The sequence below is a fragment of the Panulirus ornatus genome, chromosome 6 (assembly GCF_036320965.1).
Source record: "Panulirus ornatus isolate Po-2019 chromosome 6, ASM3632096v1, whole genome shotgun sequence".
Taxonomy (NCBI): domain Eukaryota; kingdom Metazoa; phylum Arthropoda; class Malacostraca; order Decapoda; family Palinuridae; genus Panulirus; species Panulirus ornatus.
The window spans coordinates 13,388,778-13,415,353 of NC_092229.1; the positions used below are offsets into that span (position 1 = coordinate 13,388,778).

The window sequence follows — 26,576 nt, forward strand, 5'->3', positions numbered from 1 at the left end:
ATAAATAAATACATCTGTGGCTTAGAGGTTACCGTTGTTGACCTTAACGTATTTACTGGACGCCTGGCGTTGAGCTGCAGGCGGTCCACAGTCAAGTCAGCTGTTCATGATCCCATTGGGGATGGTCGATAAACTGGGTACCTGGCGTTGATAAGATGGCCTTGATTTGAGGTTCCTTGAGAAGAAGAATTAGCAGAAATATAGACGTATTTGTTTGTCAATACATACAGCTATCCAGCACGAATTACCAAAATCTCAATATAATATTGATGAACTTTTGGCAGCGTCATGGGGCCGTGGAGACGGCAAAGTGCAGAATTTGATTATTCCTTTGTGAAATGAGAATCAAGAGTCAAGACAAACTTGGTGTAAGGGGAGTGACAGTGAATGGGGTGTTCCAGAGGCTATTCTGCCTTTTTTGCCAGTCCAGCGGTATTATGCCGACATTTATCTCTATTGATTTAAAGTTGTTGCTCTGCACCAAAATTAGGTTAAGAAAATGCTTTTTATGTTTTAGATGCATAAGTTCGTTGTGATTATGAAATATCATACTGAACGATATTAAGACGGTAACGGGTATGCATATCAGTGCGTAATTAATATAGAAATAGGTGTAACACTTTTGACATGTAAACAAGGCATATAAAAACTCCCCTTAGTAGCAGAAGTGATGGTACAAATATATTGATTGGCTGGATAGCCTGATTTTGTAGGTACAGTCCCAATTTTGCGATGTGTCCTGCTGTATTCCAGAAACTTAGGGAACATGAAAATGTCCCGCTCTTGGGAAAAATGAGCGGTAAGCTATATAAATGCATGGAATTTCTGCTGTCGTAATATATGTGCGTTAGAAGGAAAGGTCTCATATGATTTTTAACCATAGATAATAATTTTGTTAATTATGGATCGTAAGAACAGTAACAGTTTAGCCAACCCAATATATGACTTCATGAACATAATCTTATATGTAACTTCATAAACATATTCTTATTTAGGGCGCATAAACTTAGTTTGTTTAACAACTCAATAAAGTAAAATAGGGTGAAAGGTTAACCACTTACCATTATACAATGAATATGGTCTGCCTAGAGTTTTTCTGGCAGATATCCCTTTTTAAAGTGTTGAAAATAGTCACTCCAATGGTGTTCTCTCATGTTTTCTATTTATTGACTCTGCTTCACAGCAGTGCTTTTTCACGAGCGTGGACTGCTAGAAAGAATATAACACCACACGGCAGGAGTAATGGGGAAACTCCTTCAATGTATAGATTATCTCAATGGAAGGGAACAGAGGACACATGTTACGGAGACCTTAACCAAATGTGCGGAGGTAACCAGAGAAGTACCACTTACCTCTAATGTAAATTGCTCGTCTGAAGTTGTGGACTCTTACCTGAATATGTTTGCAGATGAAGCTAGGGTCATGAGGGAAGTGAAAAGCAAGGAGGATTAAGTCAACTTACATGGAGTAGTCTCCAAATCTATCTTGATACATGGCAAATGAAATTGAACCGAGCTAATGTAAAGTAATGAGAGAGACATTATGCTGGAACTCGACATTGTTCTTACTTGTCACTAGTTCCATATTAGGAGGAGAGTTACGGAAACAAACTGTTTGTTGGCAAATATTGGAATAGATTTCAGTAATATGGATAAACAAATAATAGTTACCAAGCTGTTCTTATCCTACATAAGACTAAAACTAGAATGTGTTTCTCAGATTTGGTCACAATGCCTAAAGAAACACGACGACTTGATAGAAAAGATACAGAGGAGGGCAGAGAGATGGTACCATAATTAAGAAAATTAAGGTACAGGGAAAGGGTAAAGGCTTAAGATACAAATTGTCCACCTTGGAAGAATGAAGGGTAACTCACATCCTTTAAGTTTTTAAAGCAAATTAGTGACGTAAACAATGAACAGACCTTTGAGCCAAGTAAGGAGAGATACCAAAGAACATAAAGTTAAGCAAGAAACCCTTTTAGAATAGATATACACAGACGGGTAATTATAGACAGTTTTTGCCTTTTCTACAAAACCACCAACTAGGGCAATGCAAGGGGCTTTTATAAGTTCTTCAACTGCCCGACTGAGAATCATGTGGAACATGACAGGAAGCTTTCCTTCAAAAAGGCACTTACACAGGTTTCTCTACTGTAATCAGCAATCCCATTCTACCCGTTCTTGGCTGACATGAATGACTGCGTCCAACTCATTCTACCACCACCTGAAGCACTGTCAGGACAGGAGCAAAGGAAAAGCCATATCCCAAGATAAGCCATGGGCAAGAACCCAGAATTTCTTAAAAGTACCATTAATCAAGTTACATCCTTCCTCAACACTTATTCTTTAGACTTTTTCTACAGCATCTGATTTCCACCCTTCTTCGTTTCTGCCACATGCGGCTTACTCGTTGTAAGAAGTGTAGGTTCACTGTCTTGCTTTAATCATTCTTATACTCCACCTTTCATGTACCCATTCCTAATACATCTTCTTATTATTTTCATTCATTACAAGCAGACAGTGACTTGGATTCCCTCCTTATATCTCCATTAGGACCCTTTGGTATTGGTCACAAGGGGTATCCTTCTTAATGTCTTTTTAACTAGTCCTATCAAGGTTAAAGAAATTGGTACCTCTTACATGTAATTAGTAGTTGGTAGGAAGCCAACGACCAGGGAAGTATATTACCAGTACTACCTACCTTGTAGTACTATTGAATAAAAAATGATCAAAGACCAGAAATGCTATAAACAAGACATCAGTGAATAATAGCCACCTTTGAGAAACAAAGTACCAGGGTAGGATACTGCTGATAGTGATGAATGCTATACTGCAAATATTCCTTTACAATAAAAAGATCATGAGGCTTGGATGGACATTACAAAACAAGTGGTCAGGCATTTTCTTTGATCTTAGTTCACCTGCAGCCGCTTCCTAGATGTGAAAGTTGCATGCCGTCTGATCTTTTATTAGAAAGACTATTTTTTCATGTAGTTCTTTGTTTTAATGATCCTGGCAGCAGAGTAGTTAGCTTCAAACCTGTAAGTTACTCTTGCTTCCTGAAGCAACATTCATAGCAGGTAATGCAACATACATTCCATTAATAATGATTCCTTGCTGGGAATGATCCATTGCCCTATTTCTTGAATGCATCACGTGAATATGTGACTTTTGTCTACCATCTACAGAAATTATTTCTTTGACTTTCATTTAATCCTATCACTTCAGTACTCTTGTCTGCATCTCAGACACCCTTCTTTTCAAGGAGCATCTCCAAAACTATCACATCTTCATCATTGTGGTATTTCCAATTTCTACCAACTTGTTGGCAGATTCATCTTGATCTATGGCATGTGAAAGCTTTTTTTTTATGTTAGCTGAGACAGCACAGGCAGCTGATGCCCTAATCAAGGCCATCCCATTAATGCTATATATATATATGTATATATATATATATATATATATATATATATATATATGGAACCATGGAAGCGGAAGTGGATCATAGGGTGGGGGAGGGGGCGAAAATTTTGGGAGCCTTGAAAAATGTGTGGAAGTCGAGAACATTATCTCGGAAAGCAAAAATGGGTATGTTTGAAGGAATAGTGGTTCCAACAATGTTGTATGGTTGCGAGGCGTGGGCTATGGATAGAGTTGTGCGCAGGAGGATGGATGTGCTGGAAATGAGATGTTTGAGGACAATGTGTGGTGTGAGGTGGTTTGATCGAGTAAGTAACGTAAGGGTAAGAGAGATGTGTGGAAATAAAAAGAGCGTGGTTGAGAGAGCAGAAGAGGGTGTTTTGAAATGGTTTGGGCACATGGAGAGAATGAGTGAGGAAAGATTGACCAAGAGGATATATGTGTCGGAGGTGGAGGGAACGAGGAGAAGAGGGAGACCAAATTGGAGGTGGAAAGATGGAGTGAAAAAGATTTTGTGTGATCGGGGCCTGAACATGCAGGAGGGTGTAAGGAGGGCAAGGAATAGAGTGAATTGGAGCGATGTGGTATACAGGGGTTGACGTGCTGTCAGTGGAGTGAATCAAGGCATGTGAGGCGTCTGGGGTGGACCATGGAAAGCTGTGTAGGTATGTATACACGTGTGTGGACATGTGTATGTACATGTGTATGGGGGGGGGGGTTGGGCCATTTCTTTCGTCTGTTTCCTTGCGCTACCTCGCAGACGCGGGAGACAGCGACAAAGTATAAAAAAAAAAAAAAAAAAAAAAAAAAAAAATATATATATATATATATATATATATATATATATATATATATAGCATTAAGGTAGCGAGGTAGCATTAAGAACAGAGGACTGGGCCTTTGAGGGAATATCCTCACCTGGCCTCCTTCTCTGTTCCTTCTTTTGGAAAATTAAAAAAAACTAGAGGGGAGGATTTCCAGCCCCCCACTCCCTCCCCTTTTAGTTGCCTTCTACGACACGCAGGGAATGAACAAGCAAAAATAATGTATACAGTGTATACAAATAAAATATGTTAATTCAAAGCCCTAAAGATTTCAACTAGAAATAGTAGAAAAAGCTCAGATTATCACTTTATCTTAAGCATTGTAAAGGGGGCTTTTAAAGGTATCTGCATGCAGTGTTTCATTGTAATTGATTGAAAGTGTAAGGAACAGCCTCCTCAAACTTATGATTTAAGTTTGTTTGATTTTTAATCCTGTAAAAGTCTCCACCATGGCTCAGTCACAGAAAGCACACCATCCCCAGTAAGCCACATTGCTGCAGTTCACTATCCCATGCATGGCTATCACCCTACTGCATGTTCAGACTTAGATAAAAAGGAAATGAAAAATGTATTATTGAATTAAGATTCATGTTTCCCAAATTTCAAGGCAGACAGAATGGATCGTTAGGAAAAGACACGGAACAAAAACGAAATATGTTGCCCTTAGTGCAAGGTACCGCAAAGAATAAAAAAGCTAAATAAGACAGATATCTGTATAGCTTAAGGCTACCTTTACCAATAATAGATGCAATTTATTTTTAGCCTAACTGGCTTCCCTACTTTCGCAAGGTAGCATCAGGAACAAAGAAGGGCTTCATCTCAAACCGAATGTTTAGTGTGTTGAAACCATGGAGTGCCATACACAGCCAAGACCCTCAGACTACCTTATGGTTCACCATGACTGTTTCATTTCCTTTCATTTAGCCCATTGCTCTGGTTCATTCCATCCACTGCATGTCGTTCATGTTCATGAATGTTTAGACCCCAGTACTCCAGAGCCTCCTTCACTCCATCCTTCTATCCACTTTTGCTACTCCTACTTATGACATTTAGCTCCATTTTTTTCAGTACCTTCACTCATACTTTCAATATCCCTGAACCATTTAAGCAAACCCTTGTCACCCTTCTTTTCAGCAGTATTATTTCTTTCATGATCAACCCACTTGGCACAAATCATCGTCAGACATTTTATTTCCAATACTGCCACCTCCTTCCTTTCTTAGAATGAAATTCTTTCACTAAACTGCCACCTTTTTTCTTTCTTTTGTGCATAATTATTCCACTGAAGTAATCCTCACATCCAATGTACACTCTGTTTGGTGGAGATAATCTAATGTTCCAGATAATATTTCCATAATTTTGATATATTAACAGCATAATTTTCCCAGTGAAATAATACACAGCTCAACATAGTGAAAAATTTTGTCAGGCTGCTTTGCTACTAGTTGCATGACATATGCTGAGTGTACTATTGCTCTAGTTCTCTAGCACAGTGTTCATTGGAATTGAGGACTGCATCAGTAAAAGAATTAAATGCAAAAGAAAGGAAGAAGGTGAGTGTTGGAAATAAATGCCTGTGGTATTTTTTGGAAGTATTTGTCACAAACTAATGATTCATAAGGATTTTCATGACTCTGTCTATATCTCTAATGCTTGTTCCCACTTGGAACTCCCTCAAGGGAGTGGCCACATCAATAGAGTCTCAATAATTAATGCACTCCAGTGCCACTTCTTAGCCTTTAGTGCCCCACCCTTAACAGGCCACTGGCAGAGGGCAACTCCAGCTTAGTGTTTGCAGAGGCTTTTACATAATGTTCCTATTGACTACGTTTACCTAATGCTCCAGCCTAATATTCCTACCCATTACATCAACCTAATGTTTCTACCTAGTGCTCCTGCCTAAATGTTCCTACCTACTACTTCTATCTATTGTTTTTAAAATTTTTTTCCGAAAGGCAGGCTAGCTCATGGTGCTCACCACAGGAAAATCTGGAGTTACGAAGAATGAGCTATGTGAGTTAAGTGTTGTCAGATGTAATGTTTGACAAGGAGAGACTGTATAATTGTGGAAAGAATACTAGTAGTTCACATGTGGGTGAGGCAGAAAGAAAAGACAGCTTCCTGGGTCATAGGAGTGCAACTTGACAACCATTGAAGTGCTGGCTCACACTGAAGGCATCACTAACCCTCTGGGTACCCAGGCAGGTGATACTGATAATAAACCTTGCTGATCATTGGCTGCTTATCAAATACTTTCATGACTAATATCTGTTACAGTGTATGAAGTTCAGAGCTGTATACGTCATTACATAATGAGAGGGTACAGATCATGCACAGTCTTTGACATTTCCAGAGAAACTGAGCATTGTATGGAAAAAGTATATCCTGTAGTTTTTGGTAACAGTGTGTGGGATGCCACCAGAAGCATTAATGGCTGCACACCTCACCTTTAGGCAGAAATATCATTCTTCCAACAGTCAGATTCGCATGAATGTTATTTACCTGCTTACCAGTGATATGGAGGAATAAATACTGAAATTACTCATGTCTTAATATATTTTTCTCAAGTATACAAAAAAATTTTTTTTACAAACTGCACATGTACATTACTTCTTGTACAATTTAGTAAGATCCCTTATGAACTAAATACTATATACAATTTTTACATTATGAAAATACTGGTAGGTAATTATGTGATATTAGGGGCTACATTTAGTGATAAAGATTTACATGAACCTAAATGAATGTTTTGTTTATTCCTAATACTGAAATTCTTTACATCCAATTTACTGCTATTCTTCTGTTTAGTGTGAATACATGCATAATAGAAAAGTATACAAATTATTCAGATACAAAAAATTCTTCATACATACATAACAATTGTCAAATGCCTGGTCAGTGTGACTTTCTGCATTAAGATATGCTTCATGATACTAATAGTCAGGGCTTTTTTGTGATGAACAGCTTCAGACTATTAACAAGTACAGTCGTATAATTTCATGAAAGGATAAGCAAAGTTAGGTTACTACCATTTCATAACATCCAAGAGTTTCTAAATGGAAGTAGCACCATTTAAAAGTGGCTTAGGTTTACAAAATGTTGTGTAATAATATTTTCAGCTGATGATAAAACTTTGAAGTCAGTAGATTAGAACAGAAATTTAAAGCAATGAGAATTGATGTTCTGAACAGACAGTTAACATTTAGGTATAAAACATGAAATATTGTTGAAAGTATTGGCAAGATTTAAACAGTTTGGTGTAAGTACATGAATGACCCTGTAAAAAGTTTGGCATGGGAGTGAGTGAGTCTGGTAGAGGCATGGGATGACATTACTTTGCATCATCAAGGCCCATGACAAGAGACACTCTCCATACTCTAACTGATCAGAATAGGAGGTGAAATTGATTGCAGATAAAAGAAATCTAAAATGCATTAAAAGACATGCCTGATGAAAAAAATTCGGTGTGGCATGACTCAATGCCATCATAAATGTTCTTTATTTATATCTCAAAGGAGTGTTCCATTGGGAAGTGAAAACTCACCACATGAAAGACATTGTAGCTGGCAAGTATAGAGGAAATTATTTACTGTATATTTCGCCTCAAAGAAAATCATGTAAACAATGTTGATAATGTACCACACTCATGATGGTGAGTATATAAATAGCTTTGGCATTAATAACCTCAGCAGTATATAGTAGTCACACTTAAATACATTATTTTACATCAATATAGCACTTATGCAACCTTTGGCAAGTCTAGCAGTCATAAATATTTTTCATGTTATGAAGTCAAAATCATGACATCAAGATACTCATGAAATATATTCGTGCAACGTATCGATTTTACAATGAGTGACAACTATTAAAACTTTCCTGAGAAAGTATTCAGTAAATGTGAAGTACGCATTCTTCCCATGTGACATAAGTTTATTCTTCAATTTTTGGCCTGCTGGCCTGCTCAAAACAATAAAAATATAGTTGTGGCTGAAGTCTCTAAATCAACCATTTTGTACATAAATGTCACAAGAAATGCTATTTTGTAAATTACAAAATTATAAACTGGCACAGTAATGTAGGTAGTCATGGTCTCTTCACACCACATATACACTGAGGTTCCCCTCCTTCCTGATGGGTCCCTGGGCCTCCTGCAGTATTCGGAGTCTTGGACCCATGGGAATGCCAATTTTTTGTAGGCGCTCTTCTGTCAGGTATGGTAGTTCCAGCATTCCAATCTTTTCCTGCTCGAACAGACCAGCATATTTCTGTGTAGAGAAGAAAATTGGTCTCTAAGGCACCAAGTAGTATTTTATGAACATACATAACATCTGAGACATCTTGTATCTGATGCATTACTTTTAAAATTTTGCCATATCAGCATGATGAACTTACATAAAAAATTATGACACGTATATATCATTTATTATCATGTTGAAGTACAATATTTTCAGAGGACATCTCTCCAATGGAGTCCATCCTGTCCCTACAACAACTGATTAGTGCAGCCTTCAAGCTACAGAAGCCTTGTAAAAGGGGTCTTGGGGTCACATAATCAAATTCATTTACCTAGTATTTGTCTTATATTGTCCATCTCACATTGTTTTTTGTCCTACAATGCCCTTCTCACATTAAGTGGACATCCTTTTGAAAAAGAGTATTTCTTATGGATGATGAATATACATTTAAAGCTCAGATTCTTTCTTACCAACTTTAACAATCAGGCTTACAAACATCTGAGGAGCTCAAAATAATCTTTCATAGATTCTTTTTTTTCTGATGCCTATTATATTTTCACCATCCAATATGACTGTGACTGGGGCTAGCTTCTTCCCATGCCATGTTGGCCACTAAAAACAATGTACAAAAACATCAACTGCACTACAGTATACAGAAACATACCTCATAACCAAGTTTCCTAAGGAAGATCCTCACTAGTGGAGGTTCGTCACCAAAGAACTGAGTGAGTTTTTTCACTCTGCTAGGATTAGAAAGGCCAGGAATACCGGCTCTGAACGATTCCCAGGAGACATGACCTCCATTTCTGTTTGTGTTACTGGCAGCTCCACTCCCACTACCTCCAGTTCTTAGAGCTGATAGTTCCCCTCGAATGCTTTCAATTTCCTGCATAAGTAGAATTAACGCTGGATTTATTAATTTTGTAAATTTGTTTTGATTGTACTTAAATGTATTAATAGCAATAGTTTTCCAATACATGTACTTAAATGTATTAATAGCAATAGTTTTCCAATACATCATCGATTGGCATTTCATAAATAAACATGCACATTTTTGCATCCTAAAGAGCATGCAAGATACTATTTCTCAAAGAGGTTGTATAGATTAAATCATATATGAAAACTGAAAATTGATATAGTAACTGATTCTTTAAAATTACAATGAAACCAACAAAAACTGAATTTTCAAGGTTTTGCACAGCCTTAGACTTCTCAGGTACACAACATAAGACTTACCTGAAACATAAGATGTTGTGTACGCATCTCAGAGCTAAGGTGAGCCACACTACGAGCCAGTGTAACAACATGACTCTCTAGCCGCTGGAACCGCTTGTGTATGGACTGAAAGAATACCAGATCTCTGACTAAAGTATTATTTATATTAGAGTGCTGCAAATTATCTGCAAAAGTTGATATCATTTGCTTTAATGAATTACACATACAAATATAAATACATATGGTGTGCATCGGGGAGGAACAGTATGGATTTAGGAGTAATAGAGGATGTTTGGATCAGATCTTTAGTTTGAAGAATGAGTGTAAGAAATAATTAAAAACAGAAGGATCTGTATGTGTCACTTTAGGGAGGAACAATGTTGTTTCATGACTGGTAAAGGATGAGGGAATCAGTGTTTGCTTTGGAGAATGTGTGAGAAATACTTATAAAAACAGAAAAACAAGTGTGTGGCATCTAATGATCTGGAGGAGGCACATGATAGTGTTGATAGAGGTGAGATGCTCTGTGGTAGAGATTTTATTCTGAGAGTAAAGCATGTGTGTGAGTTAAATGTAAGGAGGGTAAGTGGTTCCAGGATAGGGTAGGTATGCATCAGGAGTGTGTGATGTCACAATGTATTTTTAATTCATTTATAGATGGGTAGAGAGGGAGGTGAATGCAAGGTTCTTGGAGAGAGGAGCAAGTATGCAGTCTGTTGGGAGTTGGGGGCCTGTTTGCTGATGACAAGGCACACACTGGTGGCAGATTTGTGTGAGAATCCTCATACCACACACTTCACTCACACATGTATGCAGTGCTTCCTTAAACACATCACATTCTTTTTCCACTCTCTAAACTTCATTTACTCTCTTCTTTTGCATCTACACACAATTTTCCTTGGTGTCTGTCTTCTCATAAGCATCTTTTCTAAGTTTGCAATTACTTTCACAACCCTTTTTTCACCCATGTCATTTTCATGCACTTTCATTTTTAGTGACATCAGTCTAGAATTCACTTCCTTATACTTCACACACTCCTACAACTTGAGGAGTAGTGCTACTTCTTCCTGAGCTCTTGTCCTCTCACAAACTCCTGACTTTCCTCCTAAGATATTTCCAGATTATTCTTCCCCTGAAGCTTTGTTTCTTTCAAAGCCAGAATATCCAGGTTTCTTACCTCAACCATACTACCTATCTCTCCTCTATTCTCATCGTGGTTACATCCACATACATTTAGACACCCCAGCCAGAGCATTTCCTCATGTGTTCATTTCATTACTTATTTCATTTGTTTGTGAAAAATCCCTTCTAAGGTGGAAAACAGGAAACACGTATGAAAGAAAAAGTATGAAGTACTGTTATATTTATGCAGAGCAATATACATATTCTTTAATCAAAAAGGAAAATATTACTTAGGGAAAAGAAAGTATCTGCTCTCTTTCCTGTTACTGCTGCCCTCTGTCTAATTTATTTGGCACACTTCTTTTTCTTTGTCATGTAATCTCATGTATGAGCCTTTAAAAATTGCTATTTTCTATTACTCAGCCTTTATCTTTGGTTAGATCCACTTATCTTTGTATTTGTGGGTCCCTAAAACAGTTTCCCTCGTGTATAATTACTGAAGCAACTTCATATTTTTCTGTATGTATACATTCATATATCTTCATGCATGCCAAATGTGTAAGATGGCAAAACCATAACCAACATATTCAACAAACATTTCAGTTGTCAATGTTGACTCTGGCAATTCAAAGAGCAGATGACCGATTGGTGAATGGTTGAAAAATTTAAAGTGCTATCTCCATCTAAGTGCCAAAAGAGACAGGCATATAAACAGAAAAATAAATATACTGTACGACATGTTTGAAATAGAGGCATCTTACTTTTACGTTAGTGCCTATGTATATCTCTCACTCCTTATGTAGAACCTTATATTTGATGTTCTCTTACCTTTCCACCACCGTCTCTGCCAATCTTTCTTACTCTGTCATCAATAACCCTGCGTTTGTCCCTCCCTGGGCGAGATGATACTATAGATGATGGCAATGATGATAGTGACCCATGCAGGCGGCGATGGGAAGTCTTCAGGTCACCTAAACCAACCCCGTTGCCAATGGTATGTCTACCTTTGCGGCGTCCTCCTAATAGTTTGAGAACCTACAGAAGCGCATCAAACATATCATTAAAAATATTGAGAGATGATTTTAGAATAGATTACATTTAATGATTAAAGTTTCTCATATACAGAATATTTTAGTACAAACATGCAGACTAAAGAATGAAATGATATGCTTTAAATTGTGAATGAACTTTAAGTATGAAAACTATGTTAGTAACTAGTTCACCATTTCAAAACTAATCATAAAAATATACACAAAATGAATCTAACCATTTCAGTGCTATGGGCATCAATCTACTGTTACGTACCAGGGTGCTATGAATATCAATTTACACATACAATTATCTGCCACAAATTAAGTTCTGCAAACATTATAGTTTTAGTTAACTGCCAGAGATGGCATCCCAAATAAGGGATCAGTCACTGAAACTCACTGGAGGCATTAGTAATCTGCTAGTGACTACTGTAAATAAATGTGTGCCCTTTCTAGGGACTCTCCACATCTTTGGCACCTAACCCCACCTATTACACCCATGGCCATTCTGGTATATAATGCATTTTTCCTAAACTACAAATGTTTAACTTTTAATTCTTAAATTATGATTTTGATGATTTTTCTGCACCCAATTATATAAATAAGATACAAAATGCAAGTTTATGAGGTTGGCTAGTAAGACAGATAATGTTTTTCCTAGATTAGGAACAGGTATGCCTAAATTAAGAAAAATACATATTTTGTGTGCACTTTTTTGTAAAGAAAAAAAAAATCGTGCAATAGGGGAACCTCCACAAAAAAATAATAATAAGTTTTGCATCAAAATTAAAGGTTGTTAGATAATGTTTTGAGACAATCTAATCAGTGTTGATATTCTATTATTTTCATATTTCTCAAGAAAATTTCACTATCCACTTTTTCATCACTGTAAATGGTTATGCCTTTACCTCTGAGTACATGCCCTCAAGGCCCTCTAATTGCTTCCTGATAAGATGGACGTCAGGGTCACAGGCAGAAGTAGCATCGTCATCGGTGGTGGCCTCTGTCACACCATCCAACATAGAGTCCAGGTCTAGGGCATCAGTGGTGGATGTCATATCCCCTGTATCCAGCTCACCACCACTAGGGCCTAGGGTAAAGAAAGACTCAGCAATAGAATTACAACTTTAGGAATGATGTTGGTGCATTCATCACCCTTCAAAGACTTGATATGGTATTTTTGTTTTTGGCTAAAATATATAATATATATACAATATTAAAGTGAAAACATAAACTAAACTTTGGCTCTCTACAAACAGATAAAATCAGCTTTTAGATATAGTATGCCATCTGAACATGTTGAAGAAAAGTAATTTTTCTTAGCACTTACCCATATTAACTCTGATGCTCTTGTTCTTACTTAAAGGGTCATATGAATTGCTCCTCTGCCTCTCATCTTCCTTTCTGTGTGACCAGTCAATGGTTGGAACTCCCAGTGATCTGTGGTTGCTCCCAGCAAAAGTGGAGGTGCCCTTGCTGCTGTAGGCAGAAAAAAATTAGATAGTGCAACCTTACTGGAGTAAGGAATAAGCATAATGGGCATGAAAATGCTCCTCTCCCCAACTCTTGTTCATCTTCCATCTCCATCAAGGAAAAGCATCCCTTTATTCAAAGACGAATGATATCTTATTTTCTTCATGTGACATGTCTCTCAGGATTTTGGCCACAATCATCTCAATCTCTGTCAAACTATCTATACTTTCTCTTCCATCCTAAAGATACTGCAACTCTTCCTCCTACTGACAAATTTACTTATTTTGGGTCTTTTTCTTTTTTCCTCTAATTCATCTCTGCATGATTTTGTTTCTTCATCTCCTGATTCTCCTTTCACTAATTCTATGCCCCTCCTTTAATCTCTTTTCATCCTTTCCAAAAGAGGACTTGTCTCTTTGGACACAAAAAAGGTGTTAGGAATGAGCAGCATCCCCTATCCCGTTTTACAGTTTATGTGTGAACTTGCTCATGTGTTTAACTGTTACCTAAAGGCAGAAAACTTGCCAGATCTTGGAAACATGCACTGATATAACCCATCAATAAGAAGGGTGACTTTTCTAATCCTTCCAGCTATTGTTCTACCACTTTTACTTCAGTTATTTTCAATCTTGCCTTAACTCTCATTCCTTAATCACTGAATCTCTCAGTCGTCTCTCTGATTGCCCGTGCAGTTTTTGGAAAGCAAGATATAATGGTGATACCTTCCATAGCATGAATCTCTGGGTATCTGTGGGAAATTCTGAGGAAATTGCAGATGCTTCCCCTTTATCCTTGAGTTTTGTGTTATTCAGAGCCAGAACATCTCTGTTTCCTTTCCCCAGGCACACTATCTTAGCTCCTTCTGTTCTAACTTTTAGAAACTGAAACATGAGGGGAGGGTTTCCTTCCCCAACTCCTGCCAGTTGTAGTAACTTTCTTAAATACCAGTTAGAAGTCATTCTGAAATATTATTCAGCAACTTATAACAGTATACATTAATTCTAATGCATACTGTTACCATGATAAAAATTACAGTTAAATTCTGTTTTTGTGATGAAGGGCTGTATGAAACAGGCTTCAGCTAAGTTTTGGTTGCTCTGTATAGAAGTTTGAGCGATCTAGAGGAACCATCAGTGGTTGAGTTAAGTTACCTCATTACAACAGCAACCATTTTATGACAATTTTGCGTGCATGGAATGGTGTATATGAGGGAGGCATGTAAAGACAGGGATAAGTGGAGATTTGCTGTGGCCATTCCTTGATGGAAGTTCCCGGAGGAAATGGACATTAGAGATAAAGATAGATAAACAATACAAAGATTAATCCCTAAACTGCATTTAAGAGAAAATGCTGTAATATATGTGGATCACATATCTCTATCAATTGGATCATAGAAAGTACTTCTCACCATGCATTTTCTATATCAACCAGTTTCTCTTCATAAACTAGTTAGAAACATAAAAGTAAGGAGTTTCCTGTCAAATTTCTCTCTGCTTCCCATTCCAGAATTTTGCATGTGGTAACCAAAGGCCTTCTTGCTTGCACAGTTAACCTAAAAACCCATAGATGATGCACAGCACAGTCATATTCAAAACTGGAGACCAAGTAAGCATACCCAGGTGGTTTATGAGTTTATAATCATTGTTTAGTTATGCATATCTGACAAGTATACACAGAGGTTCAAGTATACACAGAGGTTTGACCTTTGTATCTATGCGCTGCTAACTAAGAATGATCTTTATCTCACCTGCTATGTGCTTGTTGCATTTGAGAGGTTCCCCCTCTCCTGGGTGTTGACTGAGAACTGTTCTGAGAACTGCTACCAGCTCTTCCTTCCTGGCTCGTCCTCTTACCCCCATCCCGTCCAGCAGCCTCCAGGAGGTCAGGTTTGTTGAGACCATTGCAGCTGTGGGTTGTAATTGATAACTCAAACTGGAAAAACTAAGGACAAATTTGCAAGCCATATGCTAGTGCACTAATCAAACTATGCTCACAATCTCTGTTTTACTGATGCTTTCATGAGAAGTGCTAAACCTGTTTTAATTACAATTAAATAAATATTTGGAAACTTCTGCATCATTATATGTACTATATATTCAAAATGTCTCGCAGAGTTGCAGAGAAAAGCACAGAATTCCAGAAGAATTAAGGTTCTTTCCTTCATACAGTTATGTTGACATTTACAAACCTTTTCTATACACAGATATTTATCATCAAAAGAAAGTAAATATCAGTTTGCATTGTCAATACTTCTACAACATACCTGTAGGAGAGACTATATTTGCGATGCCTTGGTGGTGAGGATCGAGGGGAAGGGTGAGGTGTTCCCTCTGGTGAGAGTGGAGGCAAGGGAGGTGTAGCAGCGAGGGATTCCCGTCTTACCAAACCTCCATTAGTCTTTCCATCAGACCCCTTCTTCATGATATGCTGTAGCTCTGCATCTGTCATGTCTACCCACTCTGAGTCATTACCTATGAATAAAAGCCAGAAATTTCTTTGTTTTCCAACATTCGGTTATAACTTAGATTCACCATTAACAAAGAAACATGCCAATACTATAATTTGAATTCCTTTACTTAAAACAACCTAGTGACTTACTTTCTGACCATATGATAGCTGTCTGAGATTTCATCGTGTGCAAAATTTCAAGTAACCTATTCATAACCGGTCTTGGGGTGTGCCCAGTATTGGTTCCCGAGTGGGATGAAAGTCGGTGACTCCCCAAGCTTGTATTCTGTGTTCATGTCCTATAAAATGTTTTTCTGACCATGGACGTCCTTTAAGATAGCTAGCCGATTATGTACCATCAGAGGAGAAATCTTGTACACCTAAAACACGTACATTAGAAAAAAAATGCCACAAGAAATCAAAGGAAAATATACAGATTCGAGTACCATATGTGATGTAACACACACACACACACACACACATACCAATACTGGTATGAGCCAGCATGTTCATGTATGTAATAAATAACCTCCCACATAAGCAGCCTTCAGTTTTGATGCATTACACATGACAGCTAAGTAATGTATGCGAGCGAATGAGGCCTTCCTTCATCTATTTCGGACCTACCTTGCTAATAGGGGAAACGGAAATATATATATATATATTCATACACGTTCGCCATTTCCCGCATTAGCGAGGTAGCGTTAAGAACAGAGGACTGAGCCTTAGAGAAAAAATCCTCACTTGGCCCCCTTCTCTGTTCCCTCTTTCCGAAAAGTAAAAATTGGAGGGGAGGATTTCCAGACCCCTACTCCTTCCCTTTTAGTCGCCTTGTACGACGCGCAGGGAATACGTGGGAAGTATTCTTTCTCCCCTATCCCTAGGGATAATTATATATATATATATATATATATATATATATATATATATATATATATATATATATATATATATATATATACACCTAACAGAAACATTCATAACACCATTCCTCACCTGAGGAGTGACCTTGATTGTTTTGTCGCTGAGATGCTGCAGAGTCGAGGCTGGTGTCTAAAGTGTTGGGAACCCGACTCTCACCTCCACTACCAGCTGTCCCACGACCCGAGTCTGAACCACCTGAGCCAACACCTTCCCCACCTGTTGTCTGGCTATGCCCACTGCTGACTGCCGGTCCAGAATAAGTGTGGTCTGAGGGTAGAGCATGAGCGTCAACTAAGTTTTCAACAGAATAGTGATGAGAGCGCCATGATGGAGGCTCCTGTCGAAGCTGGGCTAAGTGGTGATATGATCCCGACCGTCTGTTGGCTAAGCCACGTCCCCAGAGGATCGTGCTGGTGCTGACGACTTAAGTTTGGGGAGGACATGGGTGGTGGTAGAGCCGCGCGGTGAGTCGCTGGCGGCAGACCAGGGACCCGCTAGAGGTTGCTGTGACTGGTACTGGCTAGGAGTACGAGAGTAGTGAGGAGGGAGAACACCTCCGTGTTGACTCAACGCTCCCTGCTCTTGGTTCGTACTCAAGCTAGTTTCCATCGTTGCCTCCTGCAGGTTAGTCTTCTGGGAACTTTGATGGATTGCCTTGCGGAAGCTAGTGTTGAGTTTGGCGATGCGGCTACTGTCTCGAGACGGTTCGGCCTGGATGCCACTTGCATCTTGTTGCGAACTACCACTGGCGTTCATACCAGCAGATGATGAGATGGCCTGTGTGTTGGTACCCTGAGACGTCATGGTTTTACCGTCGGCCTGAGAGCTGGCGGTGCGATCATCAGGTTTATCCCCGCGTGAAAACTTACTGGATAACTTTTCCTTCAAGTGCTGGTATTTACGAGCTGCCAAACCACGCGTCAGGGAGCCCCACTTATCATCCTTGTGAGGATCATCTCGTTCCTGTGAGTTGTTGGCGTGGTTGTCATCCACAGGTCCAGCTGTCCTGTTGTTCTGGCTATTATGACTATGAACAGAGTCCTGGTGGCCATTCATGTGAGAGTGATGGCCAATGGAGTGGGAGTATGGTCCGTCAGGGTGACTGCCAGCGTGAACATGGGTGTTCCCATTAGGAATGTGACCTGGGGTGGTGGCATGATGTTGAGAGGCATGACCATTCATCTGCAGGTGGCTCTGATGTGGATGGATCTCTACAATACCCTGAAAGACAAGGAGGCCACGTATCAAACATCATGACTAATATCTTGAATGCTAATTACTTTGTAGCAGAGTCCTGGGACCGAGTATTATCTTAGGGAATAAAGAAAGCAACAGGCAAAATAAGCACAAGCAATAAAATGTCATAAATTGGTTATTCTTGTCATAGTTATTTAAGAATAAAAGTATACATTTCGTGATTCTTATTAATTCTTTTTTTGCTTGTATTTAATATCGCTAACACATTGTCATTCTTGACTTCTGTAAAAGATTATCCCCTATATACACGTATTCCCCTCTCCCCCCCATACATTTCCGTGTGCGCCCACGCTACACCCTCAACTGTACTACACCCTCAACTGCTACGTCCTCACCTTCGCTATATCCTTGACAGAAGTGGCCGCTGATTCGACCCTTACAGTATATATTAAAGGAACACTTCACTACACCCTTATCCTCACTACAACCTCCACAGCGCGTCTTTGCCTTCACCCTTGTGGGTCTGCCTGCACGAAGTTACACTGCGTGTGAAAGGTCGCCTTTGGCAAGGTAGTATTATTGGGAATACAGTTTTGTCAAAGAATTTCTCACGCCGAAAGACTCCATACATCCCTGTTATGGCGGCCTTGGGCTGCAGGAGCCTATTGAGAAATCCTGTTTGTGTGTGTGTATCATACTTATTCGCCGTTTCCCAGCTAGAGAATGCGGCCTTCGTCTGTTTCGTGGCGCTACCTCGCTGACACAGGGGGTGGCGATGTTGTATATGTGTGTGTATGTTAATATATGTATATATGAGTGGATGGGTCTTTCTAAGGTTATTTTCCTGACGCTACCTCGCTAACATGGAAAACGACGATGAAGTATAATATATATATATATATATATATATATATATATATCTTTCTTTCTTTCTTTCAAACTATTCGCCATTTCCCGCATTAGCGAGGTAGCGTTAAGAACAGAGGACTGGGCCTTGAGGGAATACCCTCACCTGGCCCAATTCTCTGTTCCTTCTTTTGGAAAATTAAAAAAAAAAAGAGAGGGGAGGATTTCCAGCCCCCCGCTCCCTCCCCTTTTAGTCGCCTTCTACGACACGCAGGGAATACGTGGGAAGTATTCTTTCTCCCCTATCCCCAGGGATATATATATATATATATATATATATATATATATATATATATATATGCAAGTAAGATCACAAGGAAACGAAAAATACGAAGTTAAACAATTTCGTATAATTACATCGACGGGGCATACACGATCACCATTTCCCGCGTCATATTTTTTTTAAATTCATGAAAACAACAACAGTAATATCGCTCAAGTGCAGGTGATGATGTGTGGCGGGTGTGCACCAGCGGCGTGCCTGACTTACGCTGAACTGTCCGTGAGAGGAGCGCACCCACGTCTCTCTGGTGAAGGCTGTCTGCTGATTACTGGTGGCTGGGTGGTGCTGGGAGGCTGCTGGGTGGTGTTGGGAGGTGGCTGGGTGGTGTTGGGAGTTGGCTGGGTGGTGCTGAGACGTCGTTTGGTGTTGCTGAAGCGTGGGCGGCCGGTAAGGCGGGCGGGAAAGGAAGGGGGATTCACAAGGGCGTTGGTGTGGGTGTGAAGGCAACACCCCAGCCAGGGTGCCCTCTGGTGGGATGCTGGGGTGGGCGGCGGTGTGCATCCCGCCCCCCGCAGGGCCACGGTAACTTGGCTGGAAGATAAAAGTCTCTCATTAAATGATAACCAAAATAAGCATCCACGATTCACAATGTACAAGAGTCTTGACACTAATCTGATGTGTCTCACGAGGACGACCTTACGTTCTCTGACATCTTGTTTTAAAGGCTAGATTTTCTCATCGTCCCAGAATGTTTGATTAACACACGTCCATTGTGCAACTCAGGTCGTGAAATTCGAGGTACACAAAGAAACTGAGAATCTTAAGTTCTGGACCATAAGGTAAGTATAGAGCACGAGGAATAATGGTAAATTCAGAGTATATGGATATTTCAGTCGTGCGTTCCTCAAGGAACATTTTGGTCATCATAAACAGATCTGCACAAGTAGTAGTATTCAATATCTCACAAAAACATTTCCCTAAACCATTAATCTAAGCAATCACGTCATCCAGACCAAAGAGGTCGTCTTACTTGTTAACTAAGCAGCGATTAAATTCCATAAACACAATATTACGATCCTTAAGTCTAACTTTTGACTTGTCCTATCAGAGCCGGGACTTCATACCCTCCGGGTTGTCATATCATAGTCAAGCGGTTACGGCCGGATATTGGCTATTACATGAAGCGAGTGTGCAGACAGCGTGGGTTAGCTTACCATGTGAGCGTCGTCTACCAGCGCCGGGTTGTCTATGCCATCCAGGAAGCGTTGGTGACGCTCGCCGGCCAGCAGCTGGTCCCGCTCCTCACCACCACCGCCGCTGCCCTGCAGGAAAGACAAGCTCAACACACCAGCCCTACCAAACGTCCAGGTCTTACGTGCTCAAGGCCGTGCCACACTACACTCATCCTGCCCACTGCATACCCATCCATCAGCAGCTCGGTTTACAACTTAGCCTTTCATCCTCACACACTGGCCTATTTACCACTCTCCCCTCTGAACCTTGATACACTCCCCAGGTCATACCAGTAAACCTTCATAAACTGCCCAGTTAATACCAGTAAACCTTCATGAACTGCCCAGTTAATACCAGTAAACCTTCATAAACTGCCCAGTTAATACCAGTAAACTTTCGTTAACTGCCCTGTTTACATCCGCACCTCTAAATCTCAATATACTTGCCCATTTTATACTGCTAAACCAGTGCTGTTTTCTTCCAGTTTAGCAACACCTTTTGTAGTACCAATTATCTGCTGTTGAGCTTCAGTATTTCTTCTCTTTGAATGTCAAGTAGGAACCTCATGTACCGAGGATACTTCACATCGCAAATGCGTTTTGATTTACTATTTATATGAGTATGACTGCATTAAAAGCTACTTGACATCTATATATCCATTGTATCGTGACATAAGGGCTGCTAAGCTTTGACACGCGTGTTCATAACTGCCGCTGTATGTATCTTTATGAAACAGATCTAAGTAACGTTGAAGTTAAACACCAGTTAGATAAATCACGAATACATGATAAGTATATGCTAAAGTCTGAGGTTCAGTGAAAATATAGAGACAGATGGTTGCTTACAGGGGTCCCCAGACTTCCATAACCTTGAACAGTGAAGTCACTGTTGCCTAAGAGTATACACGGTGAGTAGTTAGCCCCATCACCAGTTTGGTTATGATCATCAGACAAGGTCTCCTATACAATAGCACTCTCAGGGTTCTTTCTCAACCCTCTTCCTCCTTTTTACCAGTGATATCCTTTCTTGAAAAAGATAATAACTAGGTGTACTCAGGACTCAAACACTGCACTCCTCCAGTTCTGTCAAGTGTGTCCACATCTTCCGTTCATTCTACGTCTTATTACAGTTTCCTTAAAAAAAAAAAAGTTGCGACCAAACCCCCTTTTTTTCAAGAAGAAACTTTTCCTCAAAAACTCGTGCATTCTTCTCACATTATTTGACCTTACAACTGTGTGTGTGTGTGTGTGTGTGTGTGTGTGTGTGTTTAGCAAGGCCTTCGATGAGAAGCCTTCGACATCGGGAAAAGATATATATATATATATATATATATATATATATATATATATATATATATATATATATATATATATATATATATATATATGTATATATATATATATATATATAAACCCACGTTTTCCATTGTGACACACACAGATCTTGAGGGAGTTACATCGAGTGCTTTGGCATTACGCTTGGGACCCGGATGCTCTTAAGAATTACATACTATCAGAGTCAGAAATCCACACTGCTGGGTGTGAGAGAACAGGAGGCCAGGAAACACAGGAAGCCCCGGGCTGGTGGGTACTTCTCCAGCAGACTAACAGCACCTGGGTCTTGCTGTGGACACACACGACCTCCTTAAACCACCAGCAGTGTGGTGGGTGGTGTTGCCTGGTCCATAGCCTCCCGCACGAAATGAGCCTCAACCACGACTCTTGAATAACCTAACCAAAGCTGAGGCGAGCCTGTCTTCCTAATACCCATGTATTCAGTTAGTGAAGGATGAGGTAACTGGTGTAAAACACTACGCCCTCCCTCTGCAGGCCATGTTCTGTAGCATTCAAAGTCTGTCTTCCCGTCTTCTTTATTGAAGACCCATCAATTCAGGAACAAATGCTTATGACACGGGGTAAATATTCTAAAAACTCAGAGTCTCGACGTGGTCCGTTCTTGCTAATAGAATTTCTTGAATTTTAGTTTCCCTTGTGTGTTGATTGGGGCTCAGTCTGTCTGTCAGCTCTGAATTGTTCAACGGATAGTAATCTTATTCCAATCCAATTTAGAAAAACCTAGTTATTATCATGAAAAAGGAACTTGACAAGTAATGGTAATTAACACTATACAATACATAAAGATATAAATATTGAACAAATACAGTAAAAACAATGCAGTGCTTAAAATGAAAATTTCAAAATAGTTAAATATGATGAGTATTAGACAGTATAGGTACTTAAAGTTTGATTAATAACTAAAGCACTACCAGGAGAAAACAACAGATACATGAAATCTAAATTATTAATGTCTAAAACTACAAAGCAAACTACAAAAGTACAAGAAATTTTAGTATTACAGAGAAAACATCATTCCGAAAGTACCACTCTCATCCACACATTACCAGTCTACCACAAAGTCTACTAGACACACACACACACACACACACACACACACACACACACACACACACACACACACACACGTTCTACCAGCTCTACCACAATCGACCAACTCTTATGTACAAACCTCCAACCAACTGCATTGAGCCTGTCTACCAAACTCTGCCAATGCATTCAGTATCCTACTTATCTACCACAGTCTACCAGTCCACTAGATAGCTGACTAGTCTACGTAAGTCTACCTGTTTCCCAAGGCCTACAGGTCAACCGAACTGCCTACCAATCTACCACAAAATCTACTGGTTTCCTACACTGCCACGCAGATAATTACATCTACTACAGAGACAAGTGATCAACACCCTGAAGTCGAACAAGTCTACAAGGTACACCACACTATCACACATCTCCCAGTTTACCAGTCTACCAGCACTATACACAAGACGGGTAAACCATACTACCACACAACAGCAGCAAATACGGGGTGGGTGGGTGGGATGTTTCCGTACCGCGTGGGTGTGATGTGGGTGAGTGTGGGCGGCTGTAGGCGGCCTGAGGTCTGCTGCGGGGGGCGGCGCCCCTGACCGGGGTAGGGTGCTACCTTTGGCTACCCCCATCCCCGCCAGCCCGCTAACCCCCTTGGCCCCTCGGCCCAGCGTGGCCGAGCGAGAGAACGGGCCCGCCCAGGAGGAGAGGTTGGCCCAGCCTGAGGCGAGGCTGCTGGCCTGGCCCGCGGGGAGCTTGGCCGACCCCGACGGCAGGCTGGACGGGCCCTCTTTGGTCTCGATCTGGTGGACGGCGGAGCCAGGGTTAGTGTGTTAGTGAGACACACACACACACAAACACACACACACACACACACACAAACACACACACACACACACACACACAAAAGGATTCAGGGAAGGAAGGCCATGTGTATTAAATCTCTCATGACTGTATATGAGGCACAGTGAGTTCCGTCTTAGACCAATGAGAAGGATAAGCGGACCAGAAAGCATTTGACACTATCCCATGTGTACTAAATCTCTCGTGACTGTATATGAGGCTGTGTACTTAATCTCTCATGACTGTACATGAGGCACAGTGAGTTCCGTCTTAGACCAATGAGAAGGATAGGCGGACCAGAAGGCATTTGACACTATCCCATAAAGGAAATGGTCAGGAAAAAAAGCCGGATCTCTAGATTGGAATAAGGGGGAGAGTTCCTCTGTGGATGAGAAAAATTTACCTTGGTGGAAAGGCAAAATGGATGCGTTCTCGAGATGGGCTGGGGTCACCACTGGAATGCCACATGACTCGGTTTGAGAGCCACTGCTCAGCATGATTCATGTAACTGGCTTTTCAGAAGGATTGAACTCGTACCTCAATATGTTTGCGGATGATGCCAATGTCATGAGGGAAATAAAAGAGCTTTTGAGGATTGCATCAACGTACAAGGGGAACTAGTCAAACTCCAAAGATCGTCTCATATATAACTGATGAATTGCAACCCAAGTATATGTAAAATAATGAGGATGGGATACACTGGAAGAAGGCCTTATACGAACAATATCTAGAAGAAAGTAAGCTGCAGGAATTTGTATGTGAGAGGGACTTGGGAGTTCGACAATATACCTAATATTTCGTGGAAGCCCAACCTTAGGAGACCTGTGAAGGACATGGACAAGTTGAAGTAAATTGCTCACAGTGTATATTAGGCCTGACCAGATTCGCCTTTTTAATGTACTTAAGAAAACACAAAGAACTAATACAGAAGGTCCAGGGGAGGGCAGCAAAGACTGTATTGGAATTAAGAGCGTTTAGTTACAGTGAGAGGTTATGGGGGGTCACATATTTGCCCATCATGTAAGAGAGAAAATTAAGAGTTGACCCTGCGCAAAACATGTTTCTTTTTTTTTCAACCAGTTTGATGATGTCGAGATGATGGAAGGACAAAACGAGCAAATGCCATAACATGAAATCAATCAAGATACACACGTTGGAAAAGGTTAGGAAAAGCACTTTTATAGGACAGCATTAAGTGTTGTTTTGGACGAATGGAATAAAATGAGTCATGAACTCATGAATGCTGGCTGACACCATACAGAAAGGAACATAATGTCTAAAATACTCGAGAAAATGCATGAGAGACTCAAGGCCCCACGAATGTAGGGGCTCCTTCCCCGTGCAGCGGAAAATGACTCTCTCTCTCTCTCTCTCTCTCTCTCTCTCTCTCTCTCTCTCTCTCTCTCTCTCTCTCTCTCTCTCTCTCTCTCTCTCTCTCTCTCTAAACCTGTAGAACAACAAAAGAGGAATTGTTAAGTAGGCTGATAAAAAGGCTAATCTACGAAGTTAGATCTAATGACAGTTGAGTCAAGATGAAGCTTCGACTCCCAACCCTTCAAGAATTAAGGGAGTTCCTGTGACATTATAACTAACGATTATCGACTTTCCAGCACGATCATTTGACGGCTGGGGTTAATAAAAGGCTACACAGAACTGGATCATTATGGTAGAGGGAAAAAAAATACTAATCTAAAACATGAAAATTTACTAGGAACTGTTAAATGATAACTGATAAAAGGCATAAAGGAATCAAGAGTTCAAGGTGAAAGGTTAACTTAAGTTCAAGGTAAAAGATTAACTACAGGTGAAGGTACAAGGTGAATTCTCCGTTAAGGTACAAGGTTAACTTTAGGTCAAGGCACGAGATAAACTACGTCAAGGTACAAGGTCAACTGTTAATCAAGATACAAGGTTAACTAAGTTAACTCTAGGTCAATATATAAGGTTAACTGTAATTTAAGGTACAAAATTACCTGCAGGTAAAGGTGCAAGGTTAACTGTGAGTTACGGTAACAGATAAAGTACAAGGTACACTAGATTATGGTACAAAGTTATTGTAGGTTAATATAAAGGTTAGGTGAAGGTACGAGGTTATTGTAGTTTAATATACAATGGTCAGGTTAACGTAGAAGGTTACTGTAGGTTAATATACAATGGTCGCGTTAAGGTACAAGGTTATTTATAGTAGGTTAATATATAATGGCCAGGTTAAGGTACAAGGTTCCTGTAGGTTAATATACAACGGTCAGGTTTAGGTACAAGGTTACTGTAGGCTAATATACAATGGTTAGGTTAAGGTACAAGGTTATTGTAGGTTAACATAAAATGGTCAGCTAAGGTACGAGGTTAATGTAGGTTAATATACAATGTTAACTATAGTTTAGTATACAAGGTTAACTGTATGTTAACGTATAAGATGAAATGTAGACTAAGACACAAGTTTAACTGCAAGTCAGTGTACCAGATTAACAAACTGTATGTTAAAGTACCAGGGTAAAACTATAGAGGGTCATACTAGGTCACCTGTAGGTCAAGGTACAAGGCACAAGGATGACTGAAGATCAAGACAAGGAAAGTACTCATGCTAAGGAAGTACCAGGCAGAGGAATAACGATTCTCAGGGTGCAGTAGTAGTAGTAGTAGTAGTAGTAGTAGTAGTAGTAGTAGTAGTAGTAGTAGTAGTAGTAGTAGTAGTAGTAGTAGTAGTAGTAGTAGTAGTAGTAGTAGTAGTAGAAGTAGTATCAACAGTAGTAGTAGTAGTAGTAGTAGTAGTAGTAGTAGTAGTATCAATAGTAGTAGTAGTAGTAGTAGTAGTAGTAGTAGTAGTAGTATCAATAGTAGTAGTAGTAGTAGTAGTAGTAGTATGTGTGTGTGTGTGTGTGTGTGTGTGTGTGTGTGTGTGTGTGTGTGTGTAGTTATCTAGTTGTGGACAGCGCAGGAGGGACTATCGGAATCAAGTGGCACCATAACTTGGCCCCACGCTCGTGTATCGTATTAACTCTTCCACCTCACGTTGAGGGCTCTCCTAACGTACACCACACATTACAGGAATACTAATATCGACTGTAAACTTCATGTATATACCATGAAGTGTTTTAC

The 26,576-nt window shown here is 39.9% G+C and overlaps 1 protein-coding gene across 1 annotated transcript in view; it reads right to left on the reverse strand.

Annotated features, from left to right (window-relative positions):
• Nucleotides 1-6,784: 6,784 nt before the first annotated feature.
• The window catches only part of LOC139749066 (uncharacterized), a 193,222-nt gene continuing 173,430 nt past the window's right edge, over nucleotides 6,785-26,576 (reverse strand). The window contains 14 exon segments of the mRNA XM_071662523.1: nucleotides 6,785-8,511; nucleotides 9,146-9,367; nucleotides 9,718-9,822; nucleotides 11,647-11,853; nucleotides 12,758-12,939; nucleotides 13,180-13,328; nucleotides 15,070-15,228; nucleotides 15,586-15,793; nucleotides 16,767-17,091; nucleotides 17,093-17,189; nucleotides 17,191-17,915; nucleotides 19,288-19,611; nucleotides 20,235-20,342; nucleotides 23,159-23,437. Coding sequence (XP_071518624.1) covers nucleotides 8,341-8,511; nucleotides 9,146-9,367; nucleotides 9,718-9,822; nucleotides 11,647-11,853; nucleotides 12,758-12,939; nucleotides 13,180-13,328; nucleotides 15,070-15,228; nucleotides 15,586-15,793; nucleotides 16,767-17,091; nucleotides 17,093-17,189; nucleotides 17,191-17,915; nucleotides 19,288-19,611; nucleotides 20,235-20,342; nucleotides 23,159-23,437 — 3,261 coding nt within the window. The 3' untranslated portion in view covers nucleotides 6,785-8,340.